At 46.4% G+C, this 23,556-nt stretch overlaps 1 protein-coding gene across 2 annotated transcripts in view; it reads right to left on the bottom strand.

Annotated features, from left to right (window-relative positions):
- Positions 1 to 23,556, bottom strand: part of PTH1R (parathyroid hormone 1 receptor) — a 143,985-nt gene that overhangs the window by 46,910 nt on the left and 73,519 nt on the right. For both annotated transcript variants that reach the window (XM_053263471.1, XM_053263472.1), the window contains exon 2: positions 17,488 to 17,593. In XM_053263471.1, the coding sequence (XP_053119446.1) occupies positions 17,488 to 17,593 (106 nt within the window). The remainder of the gene's footprint in view (positions 1 to 17,487; positions 17,594 to 23,556) is intronic.

The raw sequence follows: 23,556 nt of genomic DNA, 5'->3' as shown, positions 1-23,556 counted from the left end.
ACTAGTGTACACTGTACACTCGTTGTAGGAGTGTTGAATATAATGTGTGAATGGGCTTACAATCTAAGGAAAGTATGTTTTATCTGGTATAGTGATGTTGCTCAATGTTGAAGCTCCTGGCTCAGAAATGAGAACTGGTGGCTTGTAATGCTTGCCTTATAGAAGTGAGTATTGTGTCCAGAAAATTTATTCTGTACTTGGAAGTTAATCCGAGCCAGAGAAGGACTTAAATCCTTCCAGACTCCCGCTACTTAGAACCGAAGCAACATGCCAGACACCAGCGGTGGGAGAAAGATCTCCCTACTTTCCTCCACCTCAGTAGCAGAGGAGCAAGCCAGAGGTTACCTAAAAAGCTGCCTTATAGCAAGCCAAACCCTTGGTCCATCCAGTTCAAGATTGTCTACACTGACTGGCAGCAGCTCTTCAGAGTTTCAGACGAGAATTTCCCAGTGCTGCCTGGGGATGCTGCCAAAGACTGGGACCTTCTGCATGCAAAGCAGATGCTCTTCCACTGGAGCAGTCTGACAAGATGGCAGATGGGAAGGTGAGATTTTGTTGAGGTTCACTGAGGGGGCTGGGAGAGAGCTCCGAGAGCTCCCAATGATATTATTGGGGTGCAATGTCTCAGAACTGGTTTTGGAATAAACAGAGCTATTTTAGTGGTGGGGGGGCGAAGCGGGCAGGGAGGAAGCTGTTTGAGTCTGATTGGGGCATCATCTATACATTTAGATCAGAGAAGGATGGGTCATTGGGGAGGAAATGGCTACAGCAGTTAGAGTAGAGCCTTCTGTAGTGTGCTTGCACATGTGCATGTGTGGAGTGGTGTTTAGGTGCTTATTCTTGGTGTGAGAATAAGAGTAAAGAAGTGCATTCCTATTTGCAGCAAATAAGAGTGGTGGTTTTGGGTTTTTTGCGGGGGGGGGGGACTCCAAGCTAGAAGAAAGCAAGCTAACTGTGCCTAGAATAGCCAGGAGGGAAGGCCAAATGCTTGCTGCTAATAACAGGCTTTTGTGAATTCTCTCTCTCTCTCTCTTCTCCGCAAAATGTCCCCTCTTCTTTTCCAAACCATGGTCAAACACAAGCTGCTAATTCATAAAAGAGTTTTTTCTTTTTCTTTTTTAAAGCAGGACTTGATTCCTCATGGCTGGCAATTTCTCTTCATCCCCTTCCAGGGCTGGCTTTGGGGTGGCATCGACTCAGCCACCGTTGTTGAAACGTCATGTTTGCGTATGTCTCAAAGAAAACCTTTTGGGGTTTCCTGTTCCTTCTGGACACCTTTCATCTGGAAGCTAAATTTAAAAGCAAGCAAGCAAACCGCAGCCTTGTGGGGACAGATTTTCTTTCTTTTTCTTTTCCAAAAACCTCTTTTTTGGGCTCTCCCTCTCTCAAAACCAGAGCCAAGGGCTGCATATGGGAAATGTACAGAGTGAGAGAGAGAACTGGGTAGGATTATATGGCAAATATTTCAATGCTAAGGCTTGGTTCCCAGCCTTGAGTTCCCAGGTGCTGTTGGACTACAACTCCAAAAAACCCCAAAGGCCACTGTGGCTGGAGCAAATGGGAATTATAGTCCAGCAGCATCTGGGAACCAAAGTATGTGGCCTTGTGGGTCATCCCAATGCCAGTCCTAAGGCCTCCCTTCACTTACATTATTACAACATTCTTTCTGTTATGGTATTTCTTTCATGGTCCTTTGGGACTTGGTAGAAGTTCTCTCAGCTATGTTTCGTGTAGGCCTGTTTTGCCCTTGCTGATAGGTTTTCTGGCACTGGCTTCCAATTGGCTTGTGATCTCCTTGTTTCTGGGTTGGCTTGTTATCATACAAATCAAGTGTTGTCATAGGTAACTGTGCCCCCATTGGCTGGGGGGAGGGAGGAGGAGGGAACACTAAAGGAGGGAATTTTAAAATGTATTCAAAGTGACTGAGAGGCAGAAAGAGCCCTTATAGTGTGCCTCTCTTGAATAGGATATACCAGGAGAGGAGGAAGAAAGTTTTTATTTTGTGTTTTGCTTTTCTCAGCACCGAGTATAATATGCTGTGCTATTGCTGCTATATAATTCTGCTGGATCTCAGATTGACAAAGGCAGAACTTGGGTGCCTTCCTTCCTTGAGTTGTGGTGTGTTTTGTTTGTGAGATAGTGTTGTGGCAAGAAGTGGACAGTGGCACCTCAGCTCTATGTGTCTCTGTGTAATATTTCTTGATGATTGCTGTGATGAGCTACATGTCTGGCTTTGAGACTAACTCGTGCTTCACTCATTCCTCTGGTCTGCTCTGCAGTCTGCGTTCTGACTGCAAGGTCTGCTCAACCAAAATGTGGCTGAAGTTGCTCTAGTTGAGCTTATGGCTATGTTTGCTGTTAAGTAAGGTTGCTGCTGTCGCAGCTGTTGTGATGCTAGGAAGTAAGGAGTCATAATTGTGTAAGAGATACCAATTTGTGCCAGTAATGTTACTGCAGCACAACCACTATGGCTGGCAGTGGATTCTGGGTCAATGATTCTTTATTGGCCATTTTAGGACTGTGTTTGAAATGTGTGTTCTGTGTTGAGATTCTCTTTTACTGTGTGCTTCTGTAGTGTTTTTCAAGGCAGTGTTGTAAAATTTGCAATGCAACATTTGTGTCCATGCACACTGTGAATACAGCTTGTTCTGGCTATAGAGATCAATGGGGAAACCCAAAACACCCCATTGTTCCTCATGGGTAGCTCCTGATTGATTGATTGATTGATTAAGTGCCGTCAAGTCGGTGTCGACTCTTAGCGGCCACATAGATAGATTCTCTCCAGGAAGATCAACTTGGCCTTTAAGGTCTCTCAGTGGTGCATTCTTTGTTGTCGTAAGCGAGTCCATGCACCTTGCTACTGGTCATTCTCTTCTTCTCTTTCCTTCAACTTCCCCCAGCATTATGGACTTCCCAAGGGAGCTGGGTTTTTGCATAATGTGTCTGAAGTATGATAGTTTGAGCCTGGTCATGTGTGCCTCGAGTGAAAATTCTGGATTGATTTGTTCTATGATTCATTTGTTTGTTTTCCTGGCTGTCCATGGTATCCTCAAAAGTAGCTCCTAGAGACACCAAATTGGGTTGTGTGGTAGGGCACAATGGATGCTACCTACTGGGTAATCAACCAACAAAAGAAATGGGCAAGCAGGTGATTTTAAAGAATCCTATGGAGGTTTGGTAGAAAGGTAAAAAATTTGTTTAAAATTGCCCACTTGCCTATTTCTTTTGTGGGTTGGTTGGGTGTTAGGTAGCACCCATCATGCCCTACCACACGCAAAATGTTTTGAGTTTTGTTTTGTCGAAACAACTGTCTCGCCCACTGTTTCAACAAAACATTTCGGCCATCTGTGATTTGTTTCGAGCGCGAAACAGAATGCAAAATCCATTTTGTGCACAGCCCTATTCAACACATAAGAACATAAGAAAAGCCCTGCTGGATCAGGCCCAAGGCCTATCTAGTCCAGCATCCTGTTTCACACGGTGGCACACCAGATACCTCTGGGAAGCCACAGGCAAGAGGTGAGGGCATGCCCTCTCTCTTGCTGTTGCTCCCCTGCAACTGCTATTTAGAAGCATCTTGCCTCTGAGATTGGAGGTGGCCTATAGCCCTCAGACTAGTAGCCACTGATAGATCCTTCCTCCATGCATTTATCTAAACCTTAAAGCCATCCAGGCTGTTGGCTGCCACCACATCTTGTGGCAGAGAATTCCATAGGTTAGTTATGCCTTGTGTGAAAAAGTACGTCCTTTTGTTGGTCCTAAATTTCTTGGCCATCAGTTTTATGGGATGACCACTGGTTCTAGTGTTATGAGAGAGGGGTAAAAATTGATCTCTATCAACTTTCTCCACACCATGCATGATTTTATAGACCTCTATCATAACTCCCCCTAGTCGTCTTTTTTCTTAACAAAAAAGCCCTAGGTGTTCTAGCCTTGCCTTGTAAGAAAAGTGCTCTAGGCCCCCTGATCATCGTGGTTGCCCTCTTTTGCACCTTTCCCAGTTCCAGTTTCTCAGCTCCCCAAACATGTTAGGGCAGTTTACACAGCCATCAGCTGGGTAAGAGTGGAATCCTACCTAGTGTCGGGAGCTGGTGCACTCATGTTGTGTTATTGTGTTTTAGATAACACCAAGGCACGGGGCAGAGACCTTGATCACCTGTCAAGCCCCAGCTGGGTAGGACTGTTTCCCCACCTAACTCGTTCAGAAGCTGGGGATGGAATCTGGGTAGTGTGTGCTTATCCTATCCAGCAGGGGCTTGACAGACAAGCTCCTCACCTCCTATCTTGCTTTTATCTAAGACACGATTGCAAAACGAGAGCACACTCAGCTCCCCAGACTTGTGGGGCTCGTCTCCTACCCAGTTTATCGTCATGTGAACTGCTTCACTAACTCATACCCTATTCCATTGAAATAATTGTAGGTGTTCGGAAAATGAACCTTCCCCTTTTCAAGATTCAAAGCTGAAGCATGCAATCAGCATAATTATGTGTGGGCTGCACCATTTTAGGCAGCAGGTGAGAAATCGTATTTGAATGAGCTCCCCTAGAAAAACTCCTCACACACAAAGGAGCGAATTACAAGCCTAGGCTAGAACTGTTCCTTCTTGACATGCATGCTCTCTATGCTCACAGAGGTTTCTCCCCCCATGGAGCATCCAAACATGCAGCCTCCCATCTGTTGCCTAAAATGGTAGAACCAATTAAGAGCTGTGCAATATGCTTGTGTGTTATGTATTAGGGCTTTGCAAATTCAGATTAAAAAATTCAGATTTTATCAGAAATTGCCCCAAATAGGTAAAAATAAAATCTGAATCTGATTCACTCCTGCCTAAATGAGATGGGTTATGTTGGAATGAATTCTGAAATTCAAAATTAATTTTGGAAATACTTTGGTATTTGCAAAATGCTGCCATTTCCCCCCATAGAGGTTGATGGAGAAATTGGCAGGGGGAACATCACTTGGTCCTACAGCCTTGAAACTTGACACAAATGCAGGGGAGGCAGTCAGGGCATCCTGTAGTGAATTTGAAGAGAATTGGTCAACTCCCTGATTTTAGGTGAATTTTTGATTTTGTAAAATCAATGGTGAAATCTGACTTGTTTCAATCAAGAAATTTACAAAAACTACTGAAACTGAAGACCCGCCTTGTACCATCATTCCACCAGCGTGTGAAGGAATCTGCCCTTTACCTTCATGAAAAGGGGTAATAGCACACCCCCTTTGCCCCTCCTTTTATATTTCTGGAATGGATGGGCATACAGTTATGAAATTTAGCACACACGAAGTCCACATTGGCAGGACTCTGTGTTATTTTTTCCAAAGCTATGGGTAACTCCTCTATTATTTTTTTTAAAAGGGTTAAAATGGTGAAACTTGGTATGTTTCAAGCCAGAACTTTACAGAAGGTTCTGGATTTGAAGCCCCTCCTTGGACCATCATTCCACTCTCATTTGGAAGAAAAGGAACATTTCTTTGATTTTATATTAATTTTCATCATTCCCATTGCAGGAACAGGCAGACCTTTTAAAGGGGATTAAAAAAACTTCACATTTTTTAATCACTTAAAGGCGAGAAGGAAAAGTGAGAAATTCCTTCTAACCACAAAAACAGAAACTTTCAAAGCACATTCACTTTTACGGACTGTGTGCTTCTGCAATGGGGAAGACAAAAATTTTGGTGATCCCCCTCCCCGCACTTTCTCCATTGACTGCTATGGGGGGGGGGGAATCCACGTTTAAGTGGGAGTTTGGATTTGATTTCTTAATCTGATCTGATATCTGACATTGCCAGAGACCATAGAATCCGAATCCAAAATTGTCGAAGTTGAATCAGGTCGAATCTGAACCTTTTGAATGTGCACAGTCCTATTATGTATGCCATACATTCACAAGGAACACTTAGCTACCCTGCTCCATCATTTTGTAAGCTAAAAGCTTGCATACAACCATTTCTGTCATGAAAGGAGCACTTTGGGAGGGGAATATTTTATCATGCCACTTCCTCACCTTGTTCATTACTTGTCTGTGGCTGCTTGGTTCCCTGATAGGCTGCTTCGGCACCATTCCCCCCGAATCTTTCTAGTACTGTGATCCTAGCCCATCAGGGAACACAGAGTGAATGTGATGAAACCAACCCTGGTTTCTCCTTTCTTCCAGGGCAAAGCTGAAATCCACATACACAACCAGATTTGGCTTTAATGTGATGACAGCATGAAGTCAGTCCTGAGTGAGAGCAATGCTTTTTGCCCTCACTCTGGATAGGTAAATACCATCACTTCCATTTGTAACCACATTGCAGTTGCTGAAAGGGAGGCACTTTTTATGAGTTGCAACGGAATTCATGAAAACAGTCCCTCTTTAGCTCAGTCAGATATTTTCGGCTTGCAGAGCATACCTGGGTGAAATGAGGCCAAGAACCCCTTTATCTGCACCTTTGCACAGCTGTCTAATGAAAGCTTGGAAGCTTCCTCCTTTAAGTGCTTGTTATCTAGAGCAGGTTAGTAAACAGCACAGAATGCTCCTGATGGAGTCAAAACTGCTGAGGCAAGGACATTTGCTACACTGAGAAAACAGTAGACCCTGTTGGAAGTGCCATTAGCTGAAAGAGAGAGAGGGGGGTGGAGATTAAGAGGATGGAGGCTCATGGGCCAGTTCCCGGGCAGCATTTAATAGGATCAACATAGGACAGAAATGAAAGAAATTATGCCCAAGTATCAGCTCCCCCCGCCTGCCCCCTGCTAATCTATTTGGAGTATTTCACAGCAGGCAGGGAAACGTCTTAGCTCAGAGGACAAGTAGGTGCTTACAAGGTCTCGGGTTCGATTTCTGACATCCCAGCTTAAACAAATTCAAGATGTAGGCTCGTCTGTTTGAGACCCTGGGCAGTCATACCAGACAGCGTCAGTATTACTGGATGGACCAAGAGCTGAATCTGAATGAGGAAGCTCTTTATATACATTGTGGTCCCCAACGTATACCAGTTCATCACAGTTTAACACTTTTCCTGGACTGTACCACTTAAGAGCCCAGGTTTGGGACTTGAGGATGGAATGTTCTCCTATATAGAAAAACTGGATTTGTTTAACACTATAGCCTCATCCAGACATTCTCCGAGGAGGCTGTACCCGCATACAGCCTCCAAAAATGAGGTGTAAGTCCTACCCGGCCCAATCAATCACTCTCTCCTGCTAGATGGTCCATCACACTTACAGCCTTTGTATAAAGAGGCAAAGACGGAAGAGGCAAATGTGAGTAAGTGTGACGGGCCTGCCTGGCAGGGGTGAGTGACTGACATATTAGGACTCTCATCTCATTGTCAGGGGTTGCATGCAGATAATGTCTGGACGAGGCTTATATGGTCAGGAAAAGAGGACTAGCCTTATTTCCAACATGCTAGACTTCTGTGTACAGTGGTTTTCTCCCTCAGACATGCAACCCCCTAACTGCAGTCTAAAGTGGTATAGTCCAGGAATAGTTTTGCTGCATGATGCACCGTCTGTCTAGACCAGGTCTTGGTCCGACTGATACCCTCCAGGATTCTGCTACTATGGCCTTCTTCTCACTGGTGTGGTAAACCTTAGGCGAGGAGAGCTGGTCTGGTGGTAGCAAGCATGACTTGTCTCCTTAGCTAAGCAGGGTCCACCCTGGTTGCATATGAAAGGGAGACTAGAAGTGTGAGCACTGGAAGATATTCCCCTCAGGGGATGGAGCCGCTCTGGGAAGAGCATCCAGGTTCCAAGTTCCCTCCCTGGCAGCTTCTCCAAGATAGGTCTGAGTGAGATTCCTGCCTGCAACCTTGGAGAAGCCGCTGCCAGTCTGGGTAGACAATACTGAGCTAGATGGACCAAGGGTCTGATTCTGTATATGGCAGCTTCCTAGGTTCCTGTGTCCGGACTACACAAGGAAGAGGGGATGGGGCCGTAGCTCAGTGGCAGAGCACCTACTTCGCATGCAGAAGGTCTCAGGTTCCGTTCCTGGCATCTCAAGATGGGAATGGGAAAAACACCGCCCCCCGCCCCGAAACACTGGAGAGCTGCTGCCAGTCAGTGTGGACAAGACTGAGCTAGATGGACCAATGGTCTGACTCAGTATAAGGCAGCTTCCTATGTCCCTAGTCCACTAGGCCGACACCATGCCTCTGACCATGTAGACTCTACAGAATGCACTAAAATGAATGGCAGGGAAGGCCCATGGGGGTTCTTTCCAAAGGCCCATAGGAATGCATGGAATTTCCAAATGGTCATTGGCCATTTGGAAACTCAATGCATCCCATGGCCATTTGGAAGAAACCTCTGTATTTCAGTGCGCATTCATTTTGGGATGTCCTGGTACTACTCCACTGTAGGACTGGCCCATGGACGGCTCCAGGTCCAATCCCTGGGAAAGACTTCTGCCTGAAACCCTGGAGAGTTCCTGCCTGTTAGTGTAGAAAATACTGAGCTAGATGGACCGAGGGACTGACTTTGTAGAAGGCAGCTTCCAAAGTCCCTACATCATCTCATTGGTAACCACCAGGGTCCAATGTGAGAGTCAGCCCACCTTGCCCCACACCACCCTCGGTTCTCTTGCTTTCAGAGTTTTATAAAATGCTTCCCTTAGATTTGCCCCCCACCCCCCGCTGAATGCAGACCACCCTCGTTATGCTCAAGCAGTGACAGCACCAGCAAAAGTGGGGTTAGGGGGACACAGAAGGTGCCAAGTGCATTTCATGGAGAGGAGGAAACTTTATTCTTATTACTTTTTATTATAGATTTGGCACATTTCTATACCACCCCATACACACATCTCTGGGCAGCTGAGAATTCATTCCAGAAGTTGGATTTCCGAAGAAGAAAGAACAGTCTACTCTACATTCTCATCTCCATCCTACAGATATTTTCTTGGAAGTAAGTCCTGTCTGTGTTGATGGAATTAACTTGGAAGGAAGCTTGCTTAGAATCGCTGCCGTATTTTAAATTCCAGTCCAGCAATGAGGGACGTGTGCGGGGTGAGTGGGATGAGCTACAAGTCCTGACTGAGGGACGGGGATGGTGTTTGTCCCCACAGCCCCTCTCTGGCACCCGCGATGCGCTCGTGGTTAGAAAACAATAGGTTGGAAGTGACTTCCAGTGTGAATGCTGACATATTTCCATCCTCTGCAAATGATTAATGCCCTGGGAAGAACTTCATTTCCCATTTGGAACTTGTTCTTTTTCAGGCTAGGGTTTGTCTAATTATGCAGAGCATTTTCTGGATTGTGGAAAGACGTTAGTAAGTGTGGGGGGCTTAGCCCTTTCTCTCAAGAAAATCAATTCAAAGGCAATGGCTGACCTCCAGACTAACAAAGCCCTTGCATAACAAACCCCGTTAGTTGCTAGTGCAAAATATTGGGCAGCTGTGTGAAGTCACAGCGGTCCTCAGCACCGCACTCTCCCACTCTTGCACAATTGGGCAAAGGTTCCTTGCAAGAACAGCCCGTGCAACTTGATGGTTTTGACTTTTAAAGCCCTTCATGGTTTGGACCCTGGATACCTGAGGGACCGCCTGCTCCTAAAGGTTGCTGCCCACTTGATGAGGTCATCTGAGGGGGCTCTGCTCAGTTGTCATGCACACAAGACAGGGCCTTCTCTGTTGCTGCCCCCAAACTCTGGAATGCTCTCCCGGTGGCTATTGGCTCCTTGGTCTCCATCACAGTTTTTAGAAAGAGTGTTAAATCGTGGCTTTTTACTTAGGCTTTTGCATGATGGTCTCATCTGCTGTTGCTTTGTATTTTGTATGATTATACTGAATTTTTATTTTAAATCTTTTTAGTTAAATCGATGTTTTTACATTTTTGGCTTAAAATTTTAATTGTAATTTTTATAGTCTTGTTTTAGTCTTTCTATGTGAACCACCTTGAGATTATTTGAATAAAAGATTGTATATAAATTTAAAAATAAATAAATAAATAAATAAATAAATAAATAAATAAATAATAAAAATACCCAAGCACAGACAGACATGGTTCTGTACTGCAACACCAGCTCCAGCCTGGGCACAATGAGCTAGTGCGACAGCTTTTCACTAGTACGAAAGGCTTGTGCAAGCACGTCATTATTTCAGACAGGGGACGCTGTCCTTCTACAACCCCTTTTCAGCTTCAACTTGGCCTTGTCCATCTGTTGATTTAAACTCACACAAACCTTTTTGATGTGTTTGAAGTGCATGCAATGGATGTACATAAGGACAGGGGTGACACTGAGGTGGCCCCACACATACTCATGTTCCAATGAATCTGTGTAGGTCAGGGAGAGGAGCCTTCTCTCCCCACATTCACTGTACCTACTTTGAGCATCTTGAAATGGTGTATGTGATTCAAATGGTACAACTGCAGCAGCAGCAGCCAAGGTAAACCAGGGTGCTGGGCAGGATCTAGGAAAGGTAAATATTCTCTCCATTCAAGGCAAGGGTTCTCAACCCCGAGTTAGCATATATTGTTGGACTACAACTCCCACCATCCCCAAACACAATTTATTGTGGCTGAGGTAGCTGGGAGTTGTAAGGTAAAGGTAAAGTGTGCCGTCAGGTAGATTTTGACTCCTCGTGCCCATAGAATCCTGTGTTATCTTTGGTAGAATCCAGGAGGGATTTACCATTGCCTCCTCCAGTGCAGTATGAGACGATGCCTTTCAGCACCTTCCTATATCGCTGCTGCCTGATAGAGGTGTTTCCTATAGTCTGGGAAACATACCAGCAGGTATTTGAACCGGCAACCTTCTGCTGGTTAGTCAAGGATTTCCCCGCTGCATAGTCCAACAATATTTGGGTACTCAAGTTTGAGAACTACTGATCTAAATATTTCTTCTTCCCACCCACATTCCTAGTTTCCATGCCAAAATCAGGGGTGGAGGATATTTAGGAAAGCTCTACCTGGGATCTTTTCCCTAGAGCTACTGGGAGAAATCCCCAGATCTGAATGGTCAACCTAGTCAGATACAATCATGCAATGCACTGATTGCTATGACTTGGTGAAGAAAGGGCTGGGACAAACTGAAAGGAACAAATGCCAGGGGACGATCATACATGGTCTCATAGACAATTCTTTTTTTAAAAAATTGTCCTGTTGTTAGATAGGACTATAGGAGGAGGATGGGTCTGTTTTAGGTTAGGCGCTGCCACTGTCTAGGACTGGAAGGGGATTCGCTTTCAGGAGGCCAGGCTGGGATGAACGGAACATGTGCCTATTATTTTCTCTGGGGCAGAGTTGAATGGCGCCTCCTTGCAATTTCATCACTGCAGTGCAGGCAGTGAAAATGAGGGGTCATTTCATGATCTGGGAGGTGGGGTGAGTGGGGGCCTTCCCAGAGGTGCACCTAGGTAATTTTGAAGCCTGGACCTAAAGGCCTTTGGAGGCCCCCCTCCCCTGTAAATTAAGCATCATCACGCTTTGCCGGGTGACCACACCACCCGGACAGACTAAAGAGGATTTGGAGGCCTCCAGGGGCTGTGGAGGCCTGGACTCTGGCCCCAAAGTAAGAGCGCCTCTGAGCCTTCCCTGACGCAGTGCTCCTTTCAATGGCTGGCAGCCACCATCTCTTCCCCTCATAAGTCCCCTCAGAATGAGACTGTGTTATCATGCAGCAGCGTTGCAATGGGAATTGTGGGGCAGCAAGATGGCCACCTGCTACCAGCCAGAGGACTGCCTTGTGAAACGGGCAGTGGAGGAATCAGGGGGGCTGAGGGGTGGTGGTTTCACCCTCAATGCTCCCCTAGTCCCCCAACTTTGTGGCAGAAAACGTCACACCCCTTGGCTGTGGGGCCCTAGTCTGCAACAGCCTGTGTTGTGTTGTCTATGTGCAGAACCACCGTGGTTGCGTTAATATTGGGCATGGGATTCCAATTTTTAATACCCCATGCTATGGAACAACTCCAAAGCCACTTCTTAACATGCTTGGGAAGTGTCTATAAATTATTTTAATTAAGCATGACTTCATCCCAGCATCTCACTAATGAAGGCTAACAGGACCCAGATTCCAGGATCAGGAGACCTGACAACTTGCCCAAGTTTGGGAGTGTGGTCGGAAAGGCATCCAATTTTATGAGCAACTTCTCTCTCATTATGAAAAATGGCCTCTCGGTTTTGTGTTTATTCCAGTCGATTCTCACCTTCATTATCGTCATTCAGGGAAACGTTTTTCCAGGAGCTGAACTGGTCTTTCTAGACTCAAACACATCTTACTCCTTTGCCTTGGGGTCTGCACTGTTTACAGACTTGAGCTCTGCAGACTTTGCAGCCCATCTACACGTTAATTATAGCAGCTTTACTCAAGCCATGCTGCTACATAGCTCATATCTAAGGTCTTGCAAGCAGATCTTGCAAGAACGTCATTATCCAGCTGCTCAGGAATTACAGAGTATTCATATTTGTACACACTTCTCTTTTGCTACCCTTCTCTTTGCCTTCCCTCTGATGTCTCTCCTCACTCTTAAGAATTTAAAATGTAAACTCTTTGGGGTGGATTCCTTTCTTTTTGTTGGTGCTGCAAAATGTAATGTACATTGTGGACACTCTATAACAAGACATAGGAACATAGGAAGCTGCCCTATACTGAGTCAGACCATTGGTCTATCAAGCTCAGTATTGTCTTCACAGACTGGCAGTGACTTCTCCAAGGTTGCAGGCAAGAATCTCTCTCAGACCTAGCTTCGAGAAGCCAGGGAAGACACACTGATCTGAGCTATTTACAGACTATTTAAGTGTTACATACGTCACAGTTCATCTGCAAGTTACTAAATCAGCTTACCTAGATAGCTCAGCTCTATGGATCTGGCAAAATATTCCCTTTGAACTATGCAGCACGTTTGCACACCTGTATCCCGTGACACTCTATGGATGAGAAAGCTGGACTTTGAAGAAGCAAGATAGAAAAAGTATTGGCGCTTTTGAACTTGGGTGCTGGAGAAGGCTTTTGAGGATAGTACCATGGACAGCCAGGAAAACAAACAAATGGATCATAGAACAAATCAATCCAGAATTTTCACTCGAGTCACAAATGAGCAGGCTCAAACTATCATCCTTCGGACACATTCTGCGAAGACCCAGCTCCCTTGAGAAGTCCCTAATGCTGGGGAATGTTGAAGGAAAGAGAAGAAGAGGACGACCAGCAGCAAGGTGGATGGACTCGATCACGACAGCAATGAATGCACCACTGAGAGACTTTCAAGGCCAAGTTGAAGACAGATCATCCTGGAGAGAATCTATCTATGTGGTCGCTAAGAGTCGACACTGACTTGATGGCCCTCCCTCCCTCCCTCCCTTGTTGCACCTGCCTCTGCCCTTCCTCTCCCATCCTTGTTCCAAACTGAGACTGTAAACTCTTTAGGGCAGGTTCCTGCCATTTTGAGTATGAAAACTGTACTGTGTATTGATGGCACTGCAAAAGTAATAAAAATCATAAGAATCTCTGATCAGCACTTGCTCCATTACTATGTTCTGTACAGTCTTGTGTATCACTGTGCAAGAACCAACAGGCTGGAATTAGAAGCAAGTGGATTCAGGTTAGACATTAAGAAAAATCTCCTGACTGTAAGAGTTGTGGAACAGTCTGCCTCATGAAGTGGTGTGCTCTCCTTCCCTGAAGGCTTTCAGACAGAGGCTGGGTGGCCATCTGTCAGGGATGCAGTAGCAGATTCGTGCACTGAGCAGGGGGGTGGACAAGGTGATCTCTAAAGTCCCTTCTGATGTATTTGAATCCACAAAAGGTGAAAATTGTGTAAGTGCTTAGCTAATGTGTTTACGTTAGCGGAAGTTTAGAGCTTTGTAAAGATAAAGTGATGTCTTAGTTAGGAAACAGAAGTCTGTGGCTCATGTTGATAAGGCATATCCTGTTTTCTCATTGTTGTGTGACAAATGTTTATTCGAGCTGTGTAAGCACGAAGCAAAGGTATAAAGACCTATTGAGATTGTAATTCAGGGTCCTCAATTTTGGTGAGAACCATGGAGCACCGCACTGTCTGCAGTAGTGCAAATATTAAAAGCCTTGGAAAAGTTTCTCCTGTCTGGTTATTCTTAATATAAGGACCCAGACAAGAACCCAGAAAAGTGTATTTAGGCACATCACTTCCAACTGTATAATTCTATGCCTGTGGGCCAGAAGCCCTGCAGCAGAGGGAGAGCACCTGCTTCTCAGACAGCCCCCAGGGTGAGAGACTAGTATTGGCTGGCTGCGGCTGCTGCTGTTGAATACCTGCCTGAAGGAGAGGGAGAGGGTGAGACCATCTGCCTGACCTGTGGGACTGTGTCCTCGGGCAGTGGCTGCTCTGCAGGATCGGGGCCCAGGAGGGACTCAGCAGTCCCTACTTTCCATCTGACCAGGGAGGTCATCTCTGGGCCTATAAAGGGGCGCTGCTTGTGGCAGTGGGCCCACCACCAAAGGGGCGACCCACTTCAGGGGGACAGTGAGGACGAGGGCCAGGTTTCCTGACCCAAGAATTCACGTGTGGGTGGGTATTTAATGTGGCTTCTGTTTTAATTAGTCCTGGGTGATCTTGTTTTAATTCTGTTTATAAATGTGTCGGGGCTTCTCTGGAGATGGGGAGACAGGGAGCGTATCCACTGATCATGGGGTGGTAATTCCAGTGGTGGTGGGAAACAAAAGAAATAACGTTGGCAGGTCAGTGGGCCATTACAGGGGAAGGGGACTTGGAAACCTAATAGCTGTTTCCCCTCCCGGCTGTCCTGCCAACTCTTTGACCTTGGGGAGCAGTGCCGACCACCCTTGGAACCTCACCTTGCTCCTCTGTAATGCCAGGTTGCTCCAGAACAAATCAGAAACCATCCATGATTTGATTCTGGATGAAGGTGCCGACCTGATATGTATTACAGAGACCTGGCTGGGGGAGGCTACTGAAAGGAGAGCCTCCCCATCTCTGACAGCTTTTAAAAAGTCTTTAAAGATGTATTTGTTCACCCAGGCTTTTAATTAATATTGTTTTAATGGTTTTAATGCTGTTTAAAAATATTGTTGTTTTTTTTTAATTGTTGTAATGTTTTAAACTTTTTGTTTTTGTTTTAACTAATGTTTTACTTTTGCTGTTTTTATTTTGTTGTAAACCGCCCAGAGACGTAAGTTTGGGGCGGTATAAAAATATGTTTTTAAAAAATTAAAAATAAACAAACATTTAGCATTTGCAGTAAGCAGCAGCTGCATGAGAAAAGAGCACAGCTTGCTGAAGATGTAGGAGCCTCAAACTGTGGGCTCTGTTCTACTTAGCTCTACTTTTGAGGTCAAAAGTACGGGGAAAGAGGAGAAACCTCTGTAGGCGGATGGGCCTCAACGAGGTGTTAATTGGGCAAAGGGTGGACAAAATGAGGAACCACTGAGGATGTGGTTTAGGTGGGTGGGATTTTGCCAATGCAAAGCAAAACTCCTGAAATAAGCAACAAAGGGCAGTTCCTAAAATTGCAACGGATGTTCTCACAACGAGATTTGGGCTCCTTTGTGGCTAATTCTGTAGCACCAGCTAGGAGTAAGGGGGGAAACACTAACTGGGTGGCTGTGTTATCTATGATTTCAATTAAAAAAACAACAGACCCTTGTGCACTGCTCTCTCTCTCTCTCACACACACACACACAGGGTGACATTGCTGTGAAAGAGTCAGCAGTATCAGTACCGTGCTCTTGTGCAGCTGCGTCACCAGGTGGTTTAGAGTCCCACAGAGGTGTGGGCAGGTCTATATCACTTGCATTACGCTGCGGGACGTATCAACATCATTATTATTTATTGCCATCATCTAGGGGGAAAAATCTGTGAAAGAAAACATGTTGTAAAAATGCTGTTAAGAATGGAAAGAAAATGAAAATGAAAAAATGCTAAAAGTCATAATGAGTCACTCCTGAGATAGAATGAGATATAAATCAAATAAATAATAATGCCTGGTGTCCCCACTAATAGAGCAGAGGAGCAGCATCCAAAGTGCCTCTGCATCATTTTGTAATCCAGAGTCCCACCGTGTGATTGTGTGTGTGTGTGTGTGTGTGATTTTCACCGATCTCCATGGTACCCAGTGAGATTGGTAAAAATTGCTCCTGTATTTTGCATGCAGTGGGACTGGGTTGCTAAATGCTATGGAGGTACTTTGGGCACTGTGGGGAAGTTGGCCACTAATCTGAAGGATGACACTGAAGTTGCCCACGGATCAGGAAATAATGGCTTGGTCTGCTCTTGGATCTCCAGTGATAACGATCTGCAGAAATCAGCAGGTCAAGCTTTTCACAGCAGGGAGATAAACACCACCACTTGCTGACATTTGCCTATCAGGATGCTATTAAGAGCAGATGGCTAACACTCCAGGGGAGCAAAAGCTTTGCATTTGTGGGTCTGACTGAGGTGGAGGAGGATGTTGCTCATTGCTTAAATTGTCCTCATATAATCCTCCAAAGAGTACATTTCTTGCCAATAGTTTATAATCTCTTGTTGACTGATCCATTTTGGAGCAGGGATGTCTTCTTTTTTTTGTATAAGGATTGCAAAATTTGTTTGGGCAGCAAAGAAAACTCAAGTGTAGCACATGCAAGATTATGGGGGGTGGGTTTGGTCTTGCATTCTGGATCATCTTCTCCAATATTTTAATCACATATTAGTGGTATCTTGGAAGATTCTGTTATAATCCCTGTAAATACTGGAAAGGAATTATTATTGTTGGGTTCTAACCTGGAGGAGAGGCATCTGTATACTTTTTGTATGTATTGAAATACTGGGGCATTTCCCAACTCTTGAGTTTTGTGCCAAGAGTTTCTAGCTGATATCCAGGCTGATGCTGCACTTGTGCAAACACGTCACACTAGCTAGTTCTGCTGAGTCTGGAGCTTTTGCTCCACAGGAGTGTGGCACTGGTGCAAGAGGGTGCTCTTGTGCAACAAAGCGTGCAACTGGTGGGGGAAGGAGATGCCCACATCCTGTTCTGCTATCCTTGTCATGGGAGCACAACAAAAATGCAAGCGATTGTGCAACTCTGAGCATCCACACAGAGGCCCAACCTTCTTGCACGTCTTGTTTATTTATTTATTTAACTTATTTGTTTACCAGCCACTACTGAAGTTTCTAGGCAGTTTTCAGCAATACAACCAAGAAATTTTAACAATTAAAACATATCAAAAAGGTTAAACTAAAATACCCATTAAAACTACAAGATAGCTAAAAAGCTTGGCGGAAGAGATGTGCCTTTTCTAAAAACCAGCAGGGATGGAGCAGCTCTAATCTCAGCAGGAAGTGCATTCCACAGCCCTGGGGCAACTACAGAGAAGGCTCAACTTTGAGTCACCAGCAGACGAGCTGGCGGCACCCTTGGATGAACCTCCCCTGAAGATCTTAACAGGCGGCAGGCTTCATAATGAAGAAGGCGTTCTCTTAAATACCCTGGGCCCAAGCTGCAACCCTGGGCTAATCTGCAACTTTGTCTGTTGTCTGAATGTCCGCCATTTTGCTAAGCCCAGTGGGGAGTGGCTCAGCACGGATGGGCTCACTCACCATGCACTTTGGACCATTTTGCTTTCATGTGCCATTCGCACTTGGCCTTGGCCTTTAGCAGCAGGAAGATCTGCTCTTCCTTCGTCAACACATCATCTGGATCCACCTGCAATGAGAAAGAGCATGGGAGATCACAATCACCATCACATTTCTTGCGGCAAGCCTTATGAATATAAGGAAGGAGGAAACTGGATGTCTGATGACAGAACTTGACTTCACGTGAGAATTACTTCTTCAGAAAACTCATAAACATGTACATTTTGCTCACTTCTTGTCTCCTCACAAGAAAACGAGGGAGGGTTGCATTTGGGCTCAGCCTGAATATCTACATCACACACCAGTTTTGTAACTGTTGTAGTGCCAGAGTTTCCCACAAAGAGAGCTGGGGAAAGTGTGGAACTGGTGAAGCTTGCTAAATCTGGATCCAAATAACAGTTTAGGGTTTCATAACCCGAAGAGAAGAGAAGAGAAGAGAAGACCATTAAGAGCCCCAACTTCTTCTCTACCTCAGATCAAGAAAACAATTCCTGGTCCACCCGGCCCAACCCCACCTCCCACTCCACCCCAGCCATTCCCTTCTACCCTTCCCTTTGAACATCATTCACACAGCCCATGCGGCAGCAGTCGTGTTCCAGCCAAGAAAAGAAAGAAGGGAGGTGGCCTCTTCCTTCCTCCCATATCCAACTCGCTTTTAATGCACCAATGGCCCCTGGGAAATGTAGTTTTCATGGTGGGTACAGCAGTGTCAGTTTCCCAGATGCACCTGGCTAGCGACTGTGGAGGAGGGGAGGCTGAGCTAGAGAGAGAGAGAGACCCTTTCTCTGACCAAGCACGGCTCGTGTTGTGCCTTCTCCTCTGAACAGCAGTTTTCATGCTGCAAAGCAAGCCTCCTGAAAATTCAGCACTCCGCTGGCAGCAATATGTAGCAGAAGCATGAGAACATTTATTAATTGTGTGAATGATTGATTTAAACATATATGTTACACCACCCCATCTAAGGAGCTCTAAATGGTTTATGATAAATTAAAAATAATCAATTAAAACAACAATCTGTCTTGTATGGCCCGTTCTCTGTGCAGGTTTTATTGCGGGAAGCCCTCCTCTCCAAGGGTACTAAGTGAGTGCTTGCTGCACTTCTTACTAATCCAAGGATCCCCCATTTGTGGCAGGCAGAAGAGACCAGCCCCTTCTCCCCTCCCCACAACCCTGCAAGGCATTTCAGGCTGAGGGGTAGTGACTGTGAGGCCATTCAGGGAGCTTCATGGCCAAACAGTGCTCCAAAGCCAGATGCCCTGAGTTCTAGTCCAGCACTGCCCACCACACCGGATCCCAGTTTGCATTGTGCAACAGAATTGGAGGCCCGTCTAAACCTCCAGGCACGCATGCACTCATCCACACACCATCCACTGGCAGGATGCCCACATCTGCAGCCTGTTGAGCTATTTGGAGAATCCCATTAAGCAATATGCAGGGCCCCTCAATACCAGGGCCCTTCAAATAGCCCCTACGGATAAATATAACACACGACAACAGCTGAGTCTGGTGGATTCTCAATGCACACCTCTTCCCCGTTGCCTTGAAAATACCAGCAGGGCTAAAAATACGAGAGGAGCCCCAAGTCTAGCAATGGCCTCTTCTGCTGCCAGGAATCCACCTTCCATGTGGCATCTCCCTTCCGTCAAAAACATTGCAGCTAAATCCCAGAACAAACATTGACATTCGGGAGGCAAGGAAGATGTCACACTGCCAACATCTCTCTCTCCCTGCCCTGCAGAAGGCAATGCTACATCCTTTACTCAGGCTAATGAAGGCAGGGAAGGTTGGGATCAGGGCCAATCAGAAAGGGGGCCAGGAGAGCAATTTGGCAATTTGGGGGGTCTCAGATTTAGACACTTGTTAATTGTGTGGCATTTGGAAATTTTCGCAACTTGTTTTTATGTGCATTGCTGTGGACCAAAACGTGACCCAATCTCTCAGTTGGGGGCGGGGGCGTATTCTGGTTAGTTCGCCTGCATCTGTGGCTTCAGGTGAACACACTTATTGAAGAAGGTAAAGAGCGGTCACTGTCCAACTGTGGGACCAGAGCATTTGAAAGGGCATGCTGTGCTTAATATCAGCTGTGACATTGCATGAATGCTAGATTTTGCCTCAATAAAAGAAAAAAGCTAGAAAAACATGTTTAAAAAATATTCAAATCATGTCTCAGTCTTCTCTCCCTCTTTGCTGCCTTATTTCATTTTTCTGTGCTGTCATATTTTTTATTTTTTATAATGGCTAGTGGTCTCCAAGGCTGGAAGTGGCCCAGGCCTCTCTAGAACTCAGAGGGACCCTGATTTTGACTGCTACCCTATATTTCCTTTATGGCAGGCCTACTCAACCTAGTCCCCACCCAGCTGTTTTTGGACTACATCTCCCATCATCCCCAGCCACAGTGGCCCATAGCCAGGGATTATGGGAGTTGTAGGCCAACATCTGCAGGAGGGCTGAAGTTGAGCAGCCCTGCTCTATGGTCCTTCTCTCCACCCCCACGTCCTCCTCACAACAATCCTCTCAGGTAAATCAGACTGAAAGAGAGTGGCTGGCCCACTGTCACCCAGTGAGATTCACAGCTGAGTGGGAATCTGAAACCAGGTCTCTCCCATCTCATTCCAACTCTCTGACCACTACGCCATCCTGAGATCATTCGCTTAGCATTGTCCACCCTGACTGAGAGTGGCTCTCTGGGGTTCCAGGTCAGGGCCTTTCCTAGCCCAGCTTGGAGATGCTGCCAGGGACTGAATCTTGGCCCTGATTGGCATGCAGAGCAGATGCCGGGCCACTGAGCGGCTGCCCTTCCTCACTTTGGGAAGGGCTGCAGTTCACTGGCAGAGTCTCTGCTCTGCAGGCAGGAAGCCCCAGGTCTAATCTCAGCATCTCCAGGTAGGCCTGGAAAAAGCCCTCGAGAGAGCCGCTGTCAGTCCATTTTGGGGGGTTGCCTTCTATTTTGCTTCCCTGTGTTTTGTTTTCCTTCTGCTGGTCAGTACCACCCTACGAGACCTACGTTTCAACAGCACCCTGTGCCTATCTTTTGCCCCAGCGTACGGTCCCTTTGGTTCACATGCCTCTTTCCTCCTCCTGCAGCACCAGTGCGTGAGTGCGCATTGATCAGATGATCTGCATGCGATACATACAGTTGCCTCAAGTGTCCTTTGCGTGGCACTTTGCCAAGGTCCAGGAGTGCCTGCGTGTATCAGTAGCACACGGCAAAAAGGGGATCTTGATGTAATCAGACAGATGATCACCTCCAGATTGCTTTTTTGGGTAGTGTTCCATCCAGACACGTGAGTGTGCCAGCGACGCAGAAAGGGGGAAAAAAAATGCAGATGCCATGAAGGAACTGAACGCTCTGCAATCGGCACCCGCTCCAATTCCAGAATTAATTTTAGAAATCCTCCTTGTTAAATTGGAATCTGGGAGGAGTGGAATACAGGAAGCAGAGAAACAATAAAAGAGTGGAAATGAGAAAAGCCTCTCGTCCCCAGCTGGAGAGTGCGACGCTGCAACGTGTTTCTGCAGCCAGCCTCCTGGTGACCAGGGGAGAAGATTCACGGTTGGGGCTGGTGCTCTGGAGGCCAAAGCTGGCTCTGGGTGGGCAAATCTTGGGCGGCAGCCAGCTGAACCTCTACCCAAGCAACCAATCCGCGGCCCCTCTAATTTTTCTCATCTCTGGGCGGAATGAGTTTTGTTCTGGGCGGCAGTATCAAGGCACTGTGTGCGCACCTGCATTCAGAGTGGGGCCTTCCTGATTCAATTTGAGCGGGTTCTAAAATGAACTGAGCAGACATCTAAAAACTTGTGAGCGCGCGCACGTGCGCATGCCTTAGAGGGAACAGTGCAACCCAATGCTCAATTGGACTGAGGACCCAGGGCAGTCCTGCTGCCAGCTTAATGCTAGGAGGGCGGGCTGGCTTTGAAGCAGGGCAGCAGGCTGAGCCCGCACGTGTGCGCACACAAACTCACACAGGGGGAGAGCACAGCAAAGAAACAGAGTTGGGGCCATGTTAAGTAAAGTAGTAAAGAGTTGGGGCCATGTAAAGTAAAGTAGTGTCTCCGAGTCGGTCGACTCATGGCGACCACAGAGCCCTGTAGTTGCCTCCTGTAGGAGGGGTTTACTGTTGCCTCCTCCCGCGCAGTATGAGATGATGCCTTTCAGCATATTCTATATCTCTGCTGCCCAATATAGGTGTTTCTCATAGTCTGTTAAACATACCAGTGGGGATTTGAACCGGCAACCTCTGGCTTGATAGTCAAGCCATTTCCCCATTAGGTGGCTTTTGATTCCAGCCATTTTTCACTTTCTTCACCTGCCCTCTAAGACGCAGGTCACAGTGAGCGGTTCCAGCTGCCACACCCACTTATGGGTTCCTGGGCCATGTTGACCCAGGCTAAATCCAGGCCCCTCTTTCATGCCAGCATTTCTGCCTGTGGGTCAAGAACTCTTGAGTCCTGCAGGGACATTTGCTCCACCTTCTTGCAATCAGAATGGTTTGAATTAGCAGCCATTAAACAAATGAGAAAAAGAAGCAACAAATGAGAAAACAATTCTTGAGTATCTTGAAGTCTGTTTCTTGAGGTATAATTTGAACCTGCCAGTTGACATTTTCACAGATTTGGGGATGCATGCCAGTTAATCGAAGAGGGTCAGTTCCCCACATTAAGTAAATGCCCTGGCTGTTGACTTTTAACTGCCTGCTTGCTTTGCTCAGAGTCATGCTGTAATATGGGCTTGGGAGTGTAATGGCTGCACTAATAGCAATTCTCACACTTGTGGGAATGAAGACGGTTCGGGCTGAAAAAAAGTTAAAATGCAGGAAAACAGAGAGGTTTACACCATCCAGCTGAAATACTGCAAGAGTGCACTTGCCATATACAAATATATAATGTTCACCTCTAGAAGCATCACTATGTAATGCTCATCTGCAGAAGAAGGACTTTTAACTGGATTCATCAGAAGCAGAAAAGGGCTTTTCTTGTGATCGGCAGTGGGGCAGGAGAAGCCTCCTAACTAACCCCTGATTTTCAGTTGCGCGTTAGATAAACACAAGGTTGGAGGCAGCAAGCTTGATCTGGCTAGGACAAGTGCCTCTTACCCAGATTCCGTCCCCAGCAGCTTCTTAACAAGGTAGGTGGGAAACTGGTCTTACCCAGCTGAGGCCTGACTGATGATCAAGCTCCCCACCGACAACCCTGTTTTCATCTAACACACCATCGAAAATCAAGTGTGTGATTTTCACATGAGGCTCCCACCCTCCTGTCAACTGTGAGAACAGCCCTAAAAGATTTCAGAATGGTCACCAGCATGTATTGCACAAGGACACCCAATGCCACATCGCCAGTGAGATATGTTTGTGTACAGATGCCACAGAGAGCAAGCAGCAGCAGTCACATGGGTGATCCTAGCCAACCAGGAATGCCGTGGTGTCACTGCGGGCAAGCAAAGCCCTCAATCACTTCCCTACTGCAACAGTCAAGCTCTAGGGCCAAGCTGCACCTGCCCTCTGGTTATGGCCGGCTAATCCACGGGACGGCTGCTGGCAGCCCTGTCTCTGAGTTGGGGTCTATAGTAGGCAGCAGTGGATTGTTCCCTGACTGCGGAGAAGCACTGGAATTCTGGGGATTTATTTTCTCCTTCATGGAGCTTGCCGTCCAAATGACATTTGAAGTTCCATGTGGTTTGCTCCCCGACCAACCCGGCCTCCCCTCCGCCCAGTGGTTTCTGACTGGCTTAAGAAAGCCTGCTGTCTTCATGCCAAACCATTTTTGCAGCAGAGAATCTAGCAATCGATTCTCTGTTATTTAACAAACTGCAGAAAACTGTGGCAGGGCAGGGCGATGCTACTCCAGAGCCTATGAAATCTGTGGCACTGGCTTCCCTTCTCCACCCCCCACCCCCATTGCAGCCCCAACCCCAATTAATCATGAGGAGGACACGGAATAATTATGATAATGGTTTTTTGGTGTTTCCATTTTGCTGGCTGATCTCCCGGCCACGAAAGTAAACCCCAAGTCTCAGAGGAGAGGTCATATTCC

Source organism: Hemicordylus capensis, chromosome 6 (assembly GCF_027244095.1).
Source record: "Hemicordylus capensis ecotype Gifberg chromosome 6, rHemCap1.1.pri, whole genome shotgun sequence".
Taxonomy (NCBI): Eukaryota; Metazoa; Chordata; class Lepidosauria; order Squamata; family Cordylidae; genus Hemicordylus; species Hemicordylus capensis.
Note: the sequence above shows the minus strand (reverse complement) of the source record. Positions and strands in the feature narration are given on the sequence as shown.